At 49.8% G+C, this 17,522-nt stretch overlaps 1 protein-coding gene across 1 annotated transcript; it reads right to left on the bottom strand.

The window, feature by feature from the left end:
• Positions 1-1,161: 1,161 nt before the first annotated feature.
• Positions 1,162-10,429, bottom strand: ZNF556 (zinc finger protein 556). Its single transcript, XM_063658251.1, has 4 exons — positions 10,400-10,429; positions 9,237-9,359; positions 5,332-5,507; positions 1,162-4,453 (listed from the first exon to the last, which is right to left on the bottom strand). The coding sequence occupies exons 1-4, from the start codon at positions 10,427-10,429 to the stop codon at positions 3,943-3,945; spliced, it is 840 nt and encodes a 279-aa protein (XP_063514321.1). The 3' UTR covers positions 1,162-3,942.
• Between the last annotated feature and the right edge of the window lie 7,093 nt (positions 10,430-17,522).

Below are 17,522 nucleotides of genomic sequence, written 5' to 3'. Positions count from 1 at the left end.
TGGTGGCGGGCACCTGTAACCCCAGCTACTCGGGAGGCTGAAGCTGGAGAATCACTTGAACCAGGGAGGCAGAGGTTGCAGTGAGCTGAGATCACACCATTGCACTCCAGCCTGGGCAACAAAAGCAAAACTCTGTCTCAAAAACAAACAAACAAACAACAAAACACTTAATACCATACTTGGCAAATTATGTAATTATATTTTTTATCCAGAAGAAGATGACTTGTCTTGAAATATAAAAATTCGAACAGTGCCCAATACAGGTGGTAAGACACATCAGGCTTTCACTATGGAGAGATTCCATTACTATTTTGGGGTATGTAAGGTTAACCAGGAGTCTGCGGCTTGTGATTACCTTGTCATTTTGAGGCAGGAGAATAGGGAATTAGGATAACCAAGAGTTAAGGCATAAGCAAAAGAACAGCAGGTGCAGCCACTTCTAGGCAAGATTAGGCAGAAACAGGCTACATCCTCACTCCTGTGATAACAAGATAGAAGTCTCCACTTCAGACCCTGATTCGACAGGGCCAAGTCTCCACCTCAGCCTCTGATTGGCCATGGGCCAAGTCTTCGCTTCTGATTCGTTGTCGGCAAATTCTTCATAGGGGGTAACCAATTGGAGTTCTCTAAAGGGCACCTAGGGGTGTTACAAAATTCTTGTAGCTTTATAAAAACCCTGAAGAACATTGCAACTGCGGCTCTTGAGCTGCCCGCTAGAGCCGGCTTCCACTCCGTGGAGTGTACTTTCATTTAGATAAATCTGCGCTGTCATTGCTTTGTGTGTTTTGTTCAATTCTTTGTTCAATGCATCAAGAACTTGGACAACTCACAGTCAGCACTTTCCATCTGGTACCAATTTGTACAATGAGAGGAATGTAGGGAAGGAGTGATCAAATAAGCTAACTGTGATTGTGAAATGACACGAAGTCTTTGCAGTGCTATCAAGACTTTTTTTTATTTTTTTGAGGTGGAGTTTCGCTCTTGTTGCCCAGGCTGGAGTGCAGTGGCGCCATCTCGGCTCACCGCAACCTCCGCCTCCTGGGTTCAAGCAATTCTCCCGCCTCTGCCTCCCAAGTAGCTGGGATTACAGGCACCTGCCACCACGTCCAGCTAATTTTTGTATTTTTAGTAGAGACAAGGTTGCATGGTCTTAGCCAGGATGGTCTCGATCTCCTGACCTCGTGATCCGCCTGCCTCGACCTCCCAAAGTGCTGGGATTACAGGCGTGAGCCACCGCGACCAGCCCAGAAGTATAATTTTTAAAGTCACCAAGTTGATTTGGCAATTAAGTTTCAATATTTTAATACATTCTCCCAGTAAATAAAAAATAGAGATTGTCATTTGTTAGGACACAACTTATTTGAAGAACTCAGTTAAATAGGCTATTTCTCAGAAACATTTTATCCATTTGTATAGAATCCAACTTCTTTGAAAACACAAACACAGGAAATAGATATTTCTCAGAAACAGAAACTTTTGTTTTAATAATACATAATCAAACATAATAACTGAACACATACTGAGAGATTGTATTCAGCTGTATGTGACAGGAAATTCCCAGAGTGTGCCTGATAAGCCAGTATTGTCTTTCATTTTCTTATGAAAGGTAAGATTTATCTCATGAAATACTAGGCCACAGTAGATGCAGTAGGGAAACAATCCCCTGTGCTTTTTTAAAAAATTATTTATTTATTTATTTATTTATCTATCTTTGAGACAGAGTCTCGCTCTGTCGCCTAGGCTGGGGTGCAGTGGCGCGATCCCAGCTCACTGCAAGCTTCGCCTCCCGGGTTCATGCTGTTCTCTCAGTATGTGTCAGCCAGGATGGTCTTGATTTCCTGACCTCGTGATCCACCCGCCTCGGCCTCCCAAAGTGCTGGGATTACAGGCGTGAGCCACCGCACCCAGCCACAATCCCCTGTGTTTTTATGGTTGTACCATTGTATCTGTCATAGCAGGAACACAGAAGCAAAAGAAATACTGAGAGAATGAGGTATTAAGATAATGATAATACGGCCAGGCACAGTGGCTCACACCTGTTATCCCAATACTTTGGGAGGCCAAGGCGGGCAGATCACCTGAGGTCAGGAGTTCACCATGACCTGAGGTCAGGCGTTTCACCCTGGCCAACATGGTGAAACCCTGTCTCTACTAAAAATACAAAAATTAGCTGGGCACGGTGGTGCATGCCTATAGTCCCAGCTACTTGGGAGACTGAGGCAGGAGAATCACTTGAACCCGGGAGGCGGAGGTTGCAGCGAGCCGAGATCATGCCACTGCACTCCAGCTTGGGCAACATAACCGGACTCTGTCTCAAAAAAGAAAAAGAAAAAGAAAAAAAACCCCAAAAAACCTATTTTCCAATTCCAACCCAGAAGCCAGGTCAAAGAGCAAACAGCAACAGATGAAAAAAATAGTTTCTACGAGACTACATTCCTCCAAGACTTTACATACGTACGTATTTCTACCAACTACTTATTAGCCCACAAGCAAAATGAATAAGGATTCTCTGACCAATAGCATAAAGCTGCTGAATTACTTGCTTATATAAGTAGAAAGTATTAACATTAAAAATAGTTTTTCCCTGTAAAATGGAAAGGTAGAATAAAAGTAACATGTAAGTAATATCCAGCTTGGAACACACAGGGCCAGTCAGAAAATGCCAACACCAATATTTCATTGGTCTAATGGCCTCACACAGAGTAACAAAAAAATTATATAAAAATTAAAGTTAATGCATATTAAAATACATTTCAAATCACCCATGGGTGCAATACACTTCTAAATGAAAAGAGAAACATTAGTAATTTATAAGAAAAAAGCATTATGTATCAAAATTTCAGTACTATAGATGAGAGAGGACTTACAGGATTCTCCCCTCAACTTTATCTGCAAGAGAACTGCAAATTCATTTGCTGGAGGCCCACTTTTAGGATGTGGTCCTGATAAAGGCAATACCATATTTATAAATGTCATGAGATTCTTCTCCTGCTGTGAATTTTCTTTTTTTTTTTTTGAGACGGAGTCTCACTCTGTCACGCAGGCTTGAGTGCAGTGGCGCCATCTCGGCTCACTGCAAGGTCCGCCTCCCGGGTTCATGCCATTCTCCTGCCTCAGCCTCCCGAGCAGCTGGGACTACAGGAGCCTGCCACCATGCCTTTTTTTTTTTTTTTTTTTTTTTGTAGAGATGGGGTTTAGTAGAGATGGGGTTATTAGGAGATGGGTTTCACCAAATCCTGGCATTTAGCCAGGATGGTCTCGATCTCCTGACCTCGTGATCCGCCCACCTCGGCCTCCCAAAGTGCTGGGATTACAGGCGTGAGCCACCACGCCCGGCCCTCCTGCTGTGAATTTTCTGAACCGTGATATGTGAATTGATTTGCACAGGTTTTCCCGTTACTTAGATGTACAGGGTTTCTTTCCTGTGTGACTTCTCACATGACCGTGAAAGGCTCTGGGACAAGTGAAAGCTTTCCCACATTTTTCGCATTTACTGGGCTTCTGTCCAAACTGCGTTCTTACATTTTTGGAAGAGCAAAGCCCGCTTGAAGGTTTTCCCACACTGGCTGCATTTACAGGTTTCTCTCCCGTGTGCTTTCTCTCATGTTTGTGTAAAGATGACGACCAACCATACGTTTTCCCACACATTTCACATTTATAGACTTTCTCTCTAGTTTGCAATTTGACATCTGTGGAGGGACGAGGCCTCGCGGAAGGCTTTCCCACGCTGCCCCCACTCACAGGTTTCTTTTTAGCGTGTGTTCTCACGTGTTTGTGTAAGGATGAGGGCCAACCGAACGCTTTCCCGCATTTTTCACATTTATAGGGTTTCTCCCCGTTGTGAATTCTCACGTGTCGTTGAAAGGATGTTGCCCAGCAGTAGGCTTTCCCACACTGCTTGCACTCATATGGTCTCCCTCCGGCGTGCATCATCATATGGACTCAAAAGGATTTCTGACACCTGAAGGCTTTCCCACAGTGCTTGCACTCATACGGTCTCCCTCCGGCGTGCATCATCACATGCGCGCGAAAGGATTTGGGACAACTGAAGCCTTTCCCACACTGCCCACATTCATAGGGTTTCTCTCCAGTGTGAGTCCTTACATGTTCAGTGAGAGAGTGGGAATGAAGAAATGTCTTCCCGCAAGATTGACAGGCATAGGGTTTCTCTCCACTGTGAGTTTTCTCATGCGTCTGTAGGTAGGAAGGGCGACTGAAGGCTTTCCCACATTCTTTACATTTATATAATTTTTGTCCAGAGTGAGCTCTTTTGTGCCTCATCAGGGATGAAGAATGGGTGAAGAGTTTTCCACACTGACTGCATTCGTACCGTCTTACACCAGTACGATGATTCTTGCACAGATGACGATTACAATTTCGAGTCTTTCTGAAGTTTCCTCCATGTTTGTTACCTTTACCGCTTTTACATGGTCTCTCCACCCTTGGATTTCTGCTAAAAATGGGCAGCACATTATTAATGGTTTATGCCTTAATAATTTCTTTGTTTTTTTTCCTTGAGATGGAGTTTTGCTCTTGTTCCCCAGGCTGGAGTGCAGTGGCACGATCTTGGCTCACTGCAACCTCTGCCTCCTGGGTTCAAGCAATTCTCCTGTCTCAGCCTCCTGAGCAGCTAGGATTACAGTCACATGCCACCACACCCAGCTAATGTTTGTATTTTTAGCAGAGATGGGGTTTCACCATATTGGTCAGGCTGGTCACAAACTCCTCACCTCAGGTGACCCACCTACCTTGGCCTCTCAAAGTGCTGGGATTACAGGTATGAGCCACACTGCACCAGCCAATTATTTCTTAATATATATTAATGAATATTAGGATAACATTTTTGCCATTTTCTGTACAAGGGTAAGTTTCCTGTACTGTTGAAATTATTTCAAACTGGAATAAATAAAATAATCTGGTAGAAAGTTCAACCATAGCCCATTACAAAATCAATAGTAATATGTGGGGGTTCTCTGATAATTGTTTCTAACAGAATTATCTTTTTTTTTTTTTTTTTTGAGACAGAGTCTCACTCTGTTGCCTAGCCCAGGTTGGAGTGCAGTGGCACGATCTTGGCTCACTGCAACCTCCGCCTCCCAGGTTCAAGCAATTCTCCTGTCTCAGCCTCCTGAGCAGCTAGGACTACAGGCACATGCCACCACGCCCATTTTTGTATTTTTAGTAGAGACGGGGTTTCACCATATGGGTCAGGCTGGTCACAAACTCCTCACCTCAGGTGATCTGCCTTCTTCGGCCTCCCAAAGTGCTGGGATTACAGGCGTGAGCCACCATGCCTGGCGATACTGCCTTTTTCTTCTAAGTGCAACTCACCTCAAATGTCTCTCCTTGGTGTTGTGCTTGTCTTTAACACTATGTTCTTCCCAATTTTTTCCTAAAAGGGAGGCCCATATATTCTTTCCTGTGAACTTTTCTATTTTCTGTTTGAGGGATAATTTTTCTCCAGAAGTATCCTGCTGAGAAATGGACCCATTGGCTTTAAGTTGAGCCTCATTATATGAAACAAAAAAGTGAACCAATATGATGAGGTTCAATATGCAAAGAAGTAATTCAGGTGTTTAATTGTTTCATGACTTCATTATGTTATTTTGTTTTATTTATTTATTTATTTATTTTTGAGACGGAGTCTCAACTCTGTCACCCAGGTCAGAGTGCAGTGGTGCGATCTCGGCTCACTGCAAGCTCCGCCTCCCGGATTCAAGTGATTCTCCTGTCTCAGCCTCCCGAGTAGCTGGGATTACAGGCACCCGCCACCACGCCCAGCTAATTTTTTGTATTTTTAGTAGAGATGGCATTTCACCGTGTTTCCCAGGCTGGTCTCGAACTCCTGAGCTCAGGCAATCCACCCGCTTTGGTCTCCCAAAGTGCTGAGATGACAGGCGTGAGCCACCGTGCCCAGCTATTTTTTCTTTTTTATTTGAGAAAGGGTCTCAAGTTGTCACCCTGGCTGGAGTACAGTGGTGAGATCACGGGTCACTGTAGCCTTGAACTCCTGGGCTCAAGTGATTCTCCTGCCTCAGCCTCCCAAGTAGCTAGGACTACAGGAGCATGCTACCACACTGGGCTAATTTTTGATTTTTTTTTTGTAGAGACAAGGTCTCACTATGTTGCCCAGGCTGGTTGTCAACTCCTAGCCTCAAGTGATCCTCCTGCCTTAGCCTCCCAAAGCACTGGGAATACAGGCATGAACCACTGCAACCAGACAAAACATTTATTATCTAATAACTAAGTACAGAAATAACGCCATCCCCTCTCCCTCTCCCTCTCCCTCTCCCTCTCCCTCTCCCTCTCCCTCTCCCTCTCCCTCTCCCTCACCCTTTTTTCGGTCTCCCTCTCCTTCTTTTTTCGGTCTCCCTCTGTTGCCGAAGCTGGACTGTACTGCCGGGATCTCGGCTTGCTGCAACCTCCCTGCCTCGGGCTCCTGTGACTCTCCTGCCTCGGCCTGCCGAGTGCCTGGGATTGCAGGCGCGCGCCGCCACGCCTGAATGGTTTTTGTATTTTTGGTGGAGATGGGGTTTCGCCGTGTTGACCGGGCTGGTCTCCAGCTCCTGGCCTCGAGTGATCTGCCTGCCTCGGCCTCCCGAGGTGCTGGGATTGCAGACGGAGTCTCGCTAACTCAATGCTCAATGGTGCTCAGGCTGGAGTGCAGTGGTGTGATCTCGGCTCTCTGCAACCTCCACCTACCAGCCTCCTGCCTTGGCCTCTTAAAGTGCTAAGATTACAGCCTCTGCCCCACCGCCACCCCGTCTAGGAAGTGAGGAGCGTCTCTGCCTGGCCGCCCATCGTCTGGGATGTGAGGAGCCCCTCTGCCCGGCCGCCCTAACTGGGAAGTGAGGAGCGCCTCTGCCCGGCCGCCCATCATCTGGGATGTGAGGAGCGCCTCTGCCCGGCTGCCACCCCGTCTGGGAGGAAGTGAGGAGCGCCTCTGCCCGGCTGCCCCGTCTGGGAGATGTGGAGCACCTCTGCCCGGCCGCCCCGTCTGGGAGGAAGTGAGGAGCGCCTCTGCCCTGTTGCCCTATCTGGGAAGTGAGGAGCGCCTCTGCCTGGCCGCCACCCCGTCTGGGAAGTGAGGAGCGCCTCTGCCCGGCTGCCACCCCATATGGGAAGTGAGGAGCGCCTCTGCCCAGCCGCCCCGTCTGGGAGGAAGTGAGGAGCGCCTCTGCCTGGCCGCCACCCCGTCTGGGAGGAAGTGAGGAGCACCTCTGCCCAGCTGCCCCATCTGGGAAGTGAGGAGCGCCTCTGCCCGGCTGCCGCCCCCTATGGGAAGTGAGGAGCGCCTCTGCCCGGCCGCCCACTCTGGGAAGTGAGGAGCGCCTCTGCCCGGCCGCCCACTCTGGGAGGTGAGGAGTGCCTCTGCCCGGCCGCCCCGTCTGGGAGGTGAGGAGCGCCTCTGCCTGGCCGCCACCCCGTCTGGGAGGAAGTGAGGAGCACCTCTGCCCAGCCGCCCACTCTGGGAGGTGAGGAGCGCCTCTGCCTGGCCACTCCGTCTGGGAAGGGAGGAGCGCCTCTGCCCGGCCACCCCGTCTGGGAGGTGAGGAGCGCCTCTGCCCGGCTGCCACCCCGTCTGGGAGGAAGTGAGGAGCACCTCTGCCCGGCTGCCCCATCTGGGAAGTGAGGAGCGCCTCTGCCCGGCCGCCACCCCATATGGGAAGTGAGGAGCGCCTCTGCCTGACCACTCCGTCTGGGAGGTGAGGAGCGCCTCTGCCCGGCCGCCCCGTCTGGGAGGTGAGGAGTGCCTCTGCCCGGCCGTCACCCCGTCTGGGAGGAAGTGAGGAGCACCTCTGCCCGGCTGCCCCGTCTGGGAGATGAGGAGCACCTCTGCCCGGCCGCCCCGTCTGGGAGGTGAGGAGTGCCTCTGCCCGGCTGCCACCCCGTCTGGGAGGAAGTGAGGAGCACCTCTGCCCGGCCGCCCCCTCTGGGAAGTGAGGAGCGCCTCTGCCTGGCTGCCCCATCTGGGAAGGGAGGAGCACCTCTGCCCGGCCGCCACACCGTCTGGGAAGTGAGGAGCGCCTCTGCCTGGCTGCCCCATCTGGGAAGGGAGGAGCACCTCTGCCCAGCCGCCACACCGTCTGGGAAGTGAGGAGCGCCTCTGCCTGGTCGCCCCGTCTAGGAGGTGAGGAGCGCCTCTGCCCGGCCGCCCAGTCTGGGAACTGAGGAGCGCCTCTGCCCGGCCGCCCTGTCTGGGAGGTGAGGAGCGCCTCTGCCTGGCCGCCACCCCATCTGGGAGGAAGTGAGGAGCGTCTCTGCCCGGCCGCCCCCTCTGGGAAGTGAGGAGCGCCTCTGCCCGGCCGCCCCCTCTGGGAAGTGAGGAGCGCCTCTGCTCGGCCGCCCCGTCGGGGAAGTGAGGAGTGCCTCTGCCCGGCCGCCCCGTCTGGGAGGTGAGGAGCGCCTCTGCCCGGCTGCCACCCGGTCTGGGAGGAACTGAGGAGCGCCTCTGCCCGGGCGGCCCCGTCTGGGAAGCGAGGAGCGCCTCTGCCCGGGCGGCCCCGTCGGGGAAGTGAGGAGCGCCTCTGCCCGGCCGCCCCGTCTGGGAGGAGAGGAGCGCCTCTGCCCGGGCGGCCCCGTCTGGGAAGCGAGGGGCGCCTCTGCCCAGCCGCCCTGTCTGGGAGGTGAGGAGCGCCTCTGCCCGGCCGCCCCGTCTGGGAGGTGTACCCAACAGCTCTGAAGAGACAGCGACCATCGGGAGCGGGCCATGAGGACGATGGCGGTTTTGTTGAAGAGAAGGGGAGGAAGTGTGGGGAAAGGAAGGAGAGATCAGATTGTTGCTGTGTCTGTGTAGAAAGGGGTGGGCATAGGAGACTCCATTTTGTTCTGACTAGGAGAAATTCTTCTGCCTTGGGATGCTGTTGATCTATGGCCTTTCCCCCAGCCCCCTGCTCTCTGAAACATGTGCTGTGTCAACTCAGGGTTGAGTGGATTAAGGGCGGTGCAAGATGTGCTTTGTTAAACAGATGCTTGAAGGCAGCATGCTCTTTAAGAGTCATCACCACTCCCTAATCTCAAGTACTCAGGGGCACAAACACTGCAGAAGGCCGCAGGGTCCTCTGCCTAGGAAAACCAGAGACCTTTGTTCATGTGTTTATCTCCTGACCTTCTCTCCACTATTATCCTATGACCCTGCCATATCCCCCTCTCCGAGAAACACCCAAGAATGATCAATAAATACTTCAGAAATTAAAAAAAAAAAAAAAAAAAGAAATAACGCCATCCTTACCTACTGAGGCCAGGCGCTTGAAGGTCTCCAGCATGACATCTCTGTAGAGTTTTCTCTGAGCAGGATTCAGTAAGGCCCACTCCTCCAGCGTGAAATCCACAACTACGTCTTCAAAGACCACTGTGTCCTAAAACAAACCACATATGTGTACATGAGGATGGGTGTAAAACTCACAGCACTGGGGAACTGAACTCAGTTCATAGGACACTCACACAAGATCCTACAGTCTCCCAATATCTATTTAAGACTCAGTCCTCAGACCTCTTCCCCTCTGTCTGTAATCACTCCCTGTGTCATAGGTGTTTTTGTCTTTGACAAATAAAAGTTGTATACATTTAAGGTGTAGGTGATGATTTGATACACGTATACACTGGGAAATGACTGTCATGAAGTTAATTAACATATCTGTTACCAGTTACCTTTTTAAAAAATCTGATGGTAAGAACAAGTAAGATTTACACTCTCAGTACATTTCATTTTTTTTTTTTTTTTTTTTGAGATGGAGTCTTGCTCTGTCGCCCCAGGCTGGAGTGCAGTATGGCGATCTTGGCTCACTGCAAGCTCTGCCTCCTGGATTCAAGCGATTGTCCTGCCTTAGTCTCCCAAGTAGCTGGGATTACAGGTGCATACCAACATGCCTAATTTTTATATTTTTAGTAGAGATGGGGTTTCACCATGTTGGCCAGGCTGCTCTTGAACTCCTGACCTCAAGTGAGCCAACCATCTTGGCCTCCCAAAGTGCTGGGATTACAGGTGTGAGCCACCACACCCAGCCTTTTAGTATATTTCTTTTTTTTTTTTTTGAGACGGAGTCTTGCTCTGTCGCCCAGGCTGGAGTGCAGTGGCGCCATCTCAGTTTACTGCAACCTCCGCCTCCCGGGTTCAAGCAATTCTCCTGCCTCAGCCTCCTGAGTAGTTGGGATTACAGGTGCCCACCACCGCGCCCAACTAATTTTTGTATTTTTAGTAGAGATGGGGTTTTACCATGTTGGTCAGGCTGGTCTCGAACCCCTGACCTCGTGATCCCCCCACCTTAGACTCCCAAAGTGCTGGGATTACAGGCATGAGCCACTGTGCCCGGTCCAGTATATTTCAAGTATACACTACAGTATCCTTAAATACAGTCACCATGTTGTACACTGGATGTAGAGAATTTATTCATCTTACAACAGAAAGTTGGTTCACTTTGACCAACATCTCTCCCCACTTCCCCTGCCCCTCAGCCCCAGGCAATCACTCTTCTACTCTCTTCCTCTAGGAATCTGGTTCTTTTCGATTCTCCATTTGAGTAAGATCATCCGGTATTCATCTTTCTATGCCTGGCTTGTCTCACATAGCATAATGTGCCCCAGGTTCATCCATGCTGTCGCCATGGCAGGATTTCCTTCTTTATTATGACTGAATAACATTTAACTGTATATATGTGTACGTCATATACTTTTTTTTTTCTTGAGACCGCATCTCGCTCTGTCGCCCAGGCTGGAGTGCAGTGGCGTGATCTCGGCTCACTGCAACCTCTGTGTGTCATATATTCTTTATCCTGTGTCATAGTCTTTAGAAAAAATTTTTTTTTGAGACAGAGTCTTGCTCTGTCACCTAGGCTGGAGTGCAATGGTGCGATCTTGGCTCACTGCAACCTCCACCTCCAGGGTTCAAGTGATCCTCCTGCCTCAGCCTCCCGAGTAGCTGGGATTACAGGCACACATCACCACACCCGGCTAATTTTTTGTATTTTTAGTAGAGACAGGATTTCACCGCGTTAGCCAGGATGGTCTCGATCTCCTGACCTTGCGATCCGCCTGCCTCAGTCTCCCAAAGTGCTGGGATTACAGGCGTGAGCCATCGCGCCTGGCCCTTTTTTTTTTTTGAGATGGAGTCTCACTCTGTCGCCCAGGCTGGAATGCAATGGCATGATCTCGGCTCACTGCAAACTCCGCCTTCAGAGTTCAAGCGATTCTCCTGCCTCAGCCTCCCAAGTAGCTGGGATTACAGGCATGTGCCATCACATCCAACTAATTTTTGTATTTTTAGTAGAGATGAGGTTTCACCATGTTGGCCAGGTTGGTCTCAAACTCCTGACCTCAGGCAATCTGCCTGCCTTCGCCTCCCAAAGTGCTGGGATTACAGGCGTGAGCCATCACGCCTGGCGAGAACATTTTTTAGAGACAAGTTCTCACTCTGCTGTGCAGGCTGGAGTGCAATGGCGCAATGAGAGCTCACTGCAGCCATGAACTCCTGGGCTCAAGCCATCCTCCTGCTTCCCAAGTAACTGGGATTACAGGTGTGTGCCGCCATGCCTGGCTAATTTTTATTATTATTATTATTTTTTAGTAGACTCAGGGTTTTACCATGTTGGTCAGGCTGGTCTCGAACTCCTGACCTCAACTGATCCACCTGCCCCGGCCTCCCAAAGTGCTGGGATTACAGGCATGGGGGCCCAACCCAAAATAGTAAAATGTCATCTGCTCCCTGAAATTAGCAACAAGAGAAGCTTTCAGAAGTGATCCAATTTAAATTAATCATGGCAAATGTAGTATACAATGAAAAAATATAGAAAGGAGAAAATTGTTCTGGGCGGGAGAAACAGCCAGAGGTTAGGCCCTAAGGAAGGAGTGGGGCTTGGCTCTTTCAGGCACAGCCAGAGCCTGTGTGACTGGACAGAGGGGAATGGGGAGTGACAGCCAAGGGGGTCGACTGACAGGAAGTGAGGCACATCACTTTGTGGGGAACTCATCAGCCACAGTGAGGATTTTGGCTTTGGCTCTGAATGACTCCAGGCCTTTGCACAGAGCAGTGATCTCATCTGACAGCTGAGACTAGATCACAGGGGACAGATACAGACACTGGGACACCTGTTAGGAGGCGAAAGCCGCACTAGGTGAGAAGTAGGCGTGTCAGCTTGGGTGTCACAGTGTAGTTGTGTGCAGGACCGGCATAAGAGGAGATATAGGCCGGGCGCGGTGGCTCACGCCTGTAATCCCAGCACTTTGGGAGGCCGAGGTGGGTGGATCACGAGGTCAGGAGATCGAGACCATCCTGACTAACATGGTGAAACCCCGTCTCTACTAAAAATACAAAAAAATTAGCCGGGCACGGTGGCGAGCACCTGTAGTCCCAGCTACCCAGGAGGCTGAGGCAGGAGAATGGCGTGAACCCAGGAGGCAGATCTTGCAGTGAGCTGAGATCACGCCACTGTACTCTAGCCTGGGTGACAGAGCAAGACTCCGTCTCAAAAAAAAAAAAAAGAGGAGATATAAAATTTCCTCGTGGGCTCAAGTTGGGGCAAGACAGGACAGGAAGAATCAAGGAAGACTGATTTTTTCACGCAGGAAAACTGGAATAATGGAGTTACCAGCAACTGAGATGTAGGTGGTAATATGTGGACCAGGCTCTCGGGGAGAGGATGAGGATATACTGCAATGCAGCTGAGAATAAGACATTTAAGTGGACACACATATAATAATGTCTTTAGGGGCACTGGTTCCAATGGAAAAAATTTGAAAATACCCAAATTAATTCACTAGCAAGCAGTGGGATTAATAAATACTAACAATATATCCCTATGAGTGAATATAAAAGAGTGATAAAGGGGCCGGGTGTGGTGGCTCACGCCTGTAATCCCAGCACTTTGGGAGGCTGATGTGGGTGGATCAGCTGAGGTCAGGAGTTCGAGACCAGCCTGGCCAACATGGTGGAACCCCGTCTCTACTAAAAATACAAAAATTAGCTGGGTGTGGCCACGCGTGCCTGTAATCCCAGCTACTCGGAAGGCCGAGGCAGGGGAATCGCTTGGACCCAGGAGGTGGAGGTTGCAGTAAGCAGAGATCGCGCCATTGCACTCCAGCCTGGGTGACAGAGCGAGGCTCCATCTCAAAAAAAAAAAAATAGCCAGTCATGGTGGCACATGCTGCCTGTAATCCTAGCATTTTGGGAGGCCAAGGCGGGTGGATCACCTGAGGTCAGGAGTTCTAGACCAGCCTGGCCAACATGGTAAAACCCTGTCTCCACTAAAAATACAAAAATTAGCTGGACATGGTGGCACGCACCTGTAGTCCCAGCTACTGGGGAGGCTGAGGCAGGAGAATCAATCGCTTGAACCCAGGAGGCGGAGGGTGCAGTGAGCCGAGATCGCGCCAGTGAACTCCAGCCTGGGTGACAGAGCAAGACTCCGTTTCACAAAATAAAAACAAAAAATAAAAGAACAGAATTATCATGTGTCACAAATTCTCCACCCTGGAAAAGGAGAATAACTGATATCTTAGCGAGTTCTTGTAATTCACCAAATCATATACCAAACATTTTTTTCTTGTAGGAATGCATTCATTTCGGGGGGTGTCATAATAAAAGAGAGATTTTCTCTCTTTCTCTGCGATTCTTTTTCCCGGGAGCCCTGTCAAGGGCTAAGCCCTGGAATCCCATTTGTCATCATCGAAAATAAAACAACAGATGTGAGAAACTTAACCACACGTGCAAAAAAGGAACAGAAAAAAAAAAAAAGGCACGCTAGAATTTTTAACAAATGGAATGTAAGACGAGAACTTTATTTTTTTTCCGAAATTCACCTCCTTGGAAATATTTTATCTTTCAAACTCTATTCTTTACTGTATGTTCCACTGACTGAAAAAATCTGAAGCTCAAGTAACCAAATCAATCTTTAGAAGGAAAGAGGCCCAGGCAGGGGCGGCTGGGCTGGAGTCCGGCGTGCCGGCCTTTGGGGTCAGGCCCGGCCGTCCCGCCACGTGGAGCGCCCGCCCCACCTGTCCACCCCTCGCCCCTCCCAGGGAAGTGGGCCTCGGCCCAAAGTCTGCATCCAAAGCACATTCTGCTTTGGGGTTGTTGCACCGCCTCGCTGGGGTGAGGTTTTTTTTTTTTTTTGTACTTTGGGTTAGTTTTTCTTCCAATTAACTTTGTGAGACCCCACAGGGCAGGAGTCATTTCTGTCTTTTTTTCCCCTCCATCCCAGCGTCCTGACAACTACGACTTTCCAGGGAATGAAGACTGGGGCAGGGGAGGAAACTCCCCGCAGGACCCGGGGGTGACACAGGGACAGAGGCTGCATGGGGCGGGGTCCCGGGCGGCTCCCCCGGGAGTTTCAGCGTGTTCTGGCCGCTTCCAACCCTCCCCTCCCAGGGCTCCGGCTCATGCTCGGCTCCTGCCCTGCACTCACCATGTCCTGCCTGTTCTTAAGCCCTTTGAGGAGCTCCCTGCGCCTCACAGCCGGTGCAGGTGAGCACGACGGAGACACCTGTGGTCACCCAGGGCAGGCCGGGTGTGCTCGGCAGGGAGGACAGCAACGCCCCGCCCCTGGGGCTGTGATTGGATGGTTCTCTTCTCTGCTCATCTCTGATTGGAGAGTTCACCAGTCACATCCCAAATCCCCTGATTGGACAGTTCTTTAGACTCTGCCCCTCCTCTTCTGGTTGGTCAGCTTGCTATCCCCTGAGCTCCCCTGATTGGGCAGTTCTTCAGGCTCCACCCCAGCTTTCCTAATTGGTCAGGTTTCCAGGCCCTGCCTCAGCTCCTTTGATTTGACAGGTCTCCAGGCTCTGCCCCAACCCCCCTGATTGACAGTTCTCATCTGGATGCTCCACCTCAGCTACCCTGATTGGTCAGTTCTCTAGGCCCCACCCCAGCTGCCTGATTGGTCAGTTCTCAGGTCTTGGGTCCTGCAGGCAGCAGCTCCCATCCACAGTGGTCTCCTTCCTGAAATGAAAATGGTACTGACTTAGAGGGAAACCTGGGTCCTTTGGGTATCTACCTGTAGAAAAAAGCAGCTTCTTCTGTCCTCAGTCTGTTGCCAGATTCCATGACGCTGGATGAGGTCCCCTCTCTCTCCTGACCAGTAGACACCTGGGGAGGCCCATGGGGTCAAATGAGCGACCAAAGAAAGGTTTACCATTCCCTAACTAGGGTCAGCACAATTGCTAGAACTGAACTCTTGAGCCATTAGCAATGGTCTAGCCAGCCGGGTGCGGTGGCTCATGCCCATAATCCCAGAGCTTTGGGAGGCCAAGGTGGGTGGATCACCTGAGGTCAGGAGTTCGAGACTAGCCTGGCCAACATGATGAAACCCTGTCTCTACTAAAAATACAAAAATTTATCCGGGTGTGATGGCGGGTGCCTATAATCCCAGCTACTCGGGAGGCTGAGGGGGAAGAATTGCTTGAACCTGGGAGGTGGAGGTTGCAGTGAGCTGAGATTGCCCCACTGCACTCCAGCCTAGGCAACAAGAGGGAAACTCCATCTCAAAAAAAAAGAAAAAAAACACAAAAAACAAAACAAAACAAAACAAAAAAAAAAACCGAAAACACACACACAAAAAAAATTGTGGCAACAACTCTATCCTAGGTCAATATTTTGAGGTTAAAGCACTCCGGGGATATTTTGCCTCACAGTTTCCCAGGTAAAAATCAAGGTCACGAATATCTGTGTACCTATGAAAACTCAAACTCCAGAGCTGAGCGCTCAATGTGCAGGCAGATGAAACGGCTTGAATATTCTACAGGCAAACGACATATAATCAAGGAGGCATAATCCCTGCAAGCCTGTTGGTAGGGCCGAGAGCAAATAGATTTTATAGGGTCCCCGCCCAACTTTGCAGAGGCTATTCCCTATACTGTGATCATGGGAGCCACTTAAATGCGCATATTCCTTACCAATCCCACCAGACGTTCTCCTGCTGAGCCACAATACAGGGTTTCACCAAGACCCGCCCTTCCCTTGGGGTTACAGATGCTACTGACAGTGATCAAGGTGCTCAGTTCTTTTTTCAAACTACACTGTAGCTGGATTGATAAGGAATCAGAGAGACCAATGGGTTTCAGGAGGATATTTATTATTTAGGTGCACTGGCCCAGTCGGATTAACATCCAAAGGACTGAGCCCTGAACAAAGAGTTAAGTTACCTTTTAAGCATTTTGTGGGGTGGGGGGAGATCTGTGCAGGGGGAAGCATATTACAGAAGCGAGAGACAAAGACAGTTATTCAATTAATTGAGACATGCATTACATCATTTCTTACTTTTCAAGGCAAAACATGTTTTGCAACTTGAGTTTATCTGTCTAGTGACCTTGCAGCTGCACAACTAGGGAAACAGGGTCTTCACAATGCCTGGGAAGGGAGGAGAGATAAGGCTCACTAGCCACAGAACAACAGGCAGTTAATATTTAAAAGACTCCAGCTCTTTCTTTTTCTCAGGGGGAATTGGGTTTTCTTACATACAACTGAGTTTCTGCTTACACATTCTTTCAATTTGTTTTAATTCCTGTTCCAACACAACACTGGGCTTATTTATTTATTTATTTATTTATTTATTTATATTATATATATGTACTTTTTTTTGAGATGGAGTCTTGCTCAGTCACCAGGCTGGAGTGCAGTGGTGCAATCTCAGCTCACTGCAACCCCTGCCTCCCGGGTTCAAGCGATTCTCCTGCCTCAGCATCCCCAGTAGCTGGGACTACAGGCGCCCGTCACTACGCCTGGCTAGTTTTTGTATTTTTAGTAGAGACAGGGTTTCACCATGTTGGTCAGGATGGTCTTGGTCTCTTGACCTGGTGATCCACCTGCCTCAGCCTCCCAAAGTGCTGGGATTACAGGCATGAGCCACCACGCCTGGCCAACACTGGGCTCTTGAACAAGGCATTCAAAGCAACTTTCTGCTCTCTTATACTCTCGGGCTAGAGGCCTCCTAGAACTGATGGCTCAAACAAACCTTGTTGATATTACAGACCACACATGGTCTTCTAAATGGGTCTTCTCCACTGTGTGCAGCTTTACTTAGGCTCAACCCCAGCCTTTAGGGCCCCTTACTTTGTCCTGATCATCAGACTTACTGGCACCTTAGAGTGCAACCCATAACATGTGCTTCTTTCTTTCTTTTTCTTTTTCTTTTTTTTTTTTTTTTTTGAGACAGAGTCTCTCTCTGTTGCCCAGGCTGGAGTGCAGTGGCACGATCTGGGCTCACTGCAAGTTCTGCCTCCAGGGTTCACGCCATTCTCCTGTCTTAGCCTCCTGAATAGCTGGGACTACAGGTGCCTGCCACCACGCCTGGCTAATTTTTTTGTGTTTTTAATAGAAACGGGGTTTCACCATGTTAGCCAGGATGGTCTCGATCTCCTGACCTCGTGATCCACCTGCCTCAGCCTCCCAAAGTGCTGGGATTACAGGCGTGAGCCACCGCGCCCGGCCACCATCTTTAGTTTCTATAGGAGAACTACACATCCGATGCTTCTAGCTTCCTTGGCTATTGTTTTAGGCTACTGTTACCTTCTTGCTTATCAAGTTTCCT

This window comes from Pongo pygmaeus, chromosome 20, assembly GCF_028885625.2.
Source record: "Pongo pygmaeus isolate AG05252 chromosome 20, NHGRI_mPonPyg2-v2.0_pri, whole genome shotgun sequence".
In the NCBI taxonomy this organism is placed as follows: Eukaryota; Metazoa; Chordata; class Mammalia; order Primates; family Hominidae; genus Pongo; species Pongo pygmaeus.
Note: the sequence above shows the minus strand (reverse complement) of the source record. Positions and strands in the feature narration are given on the sequence as shown.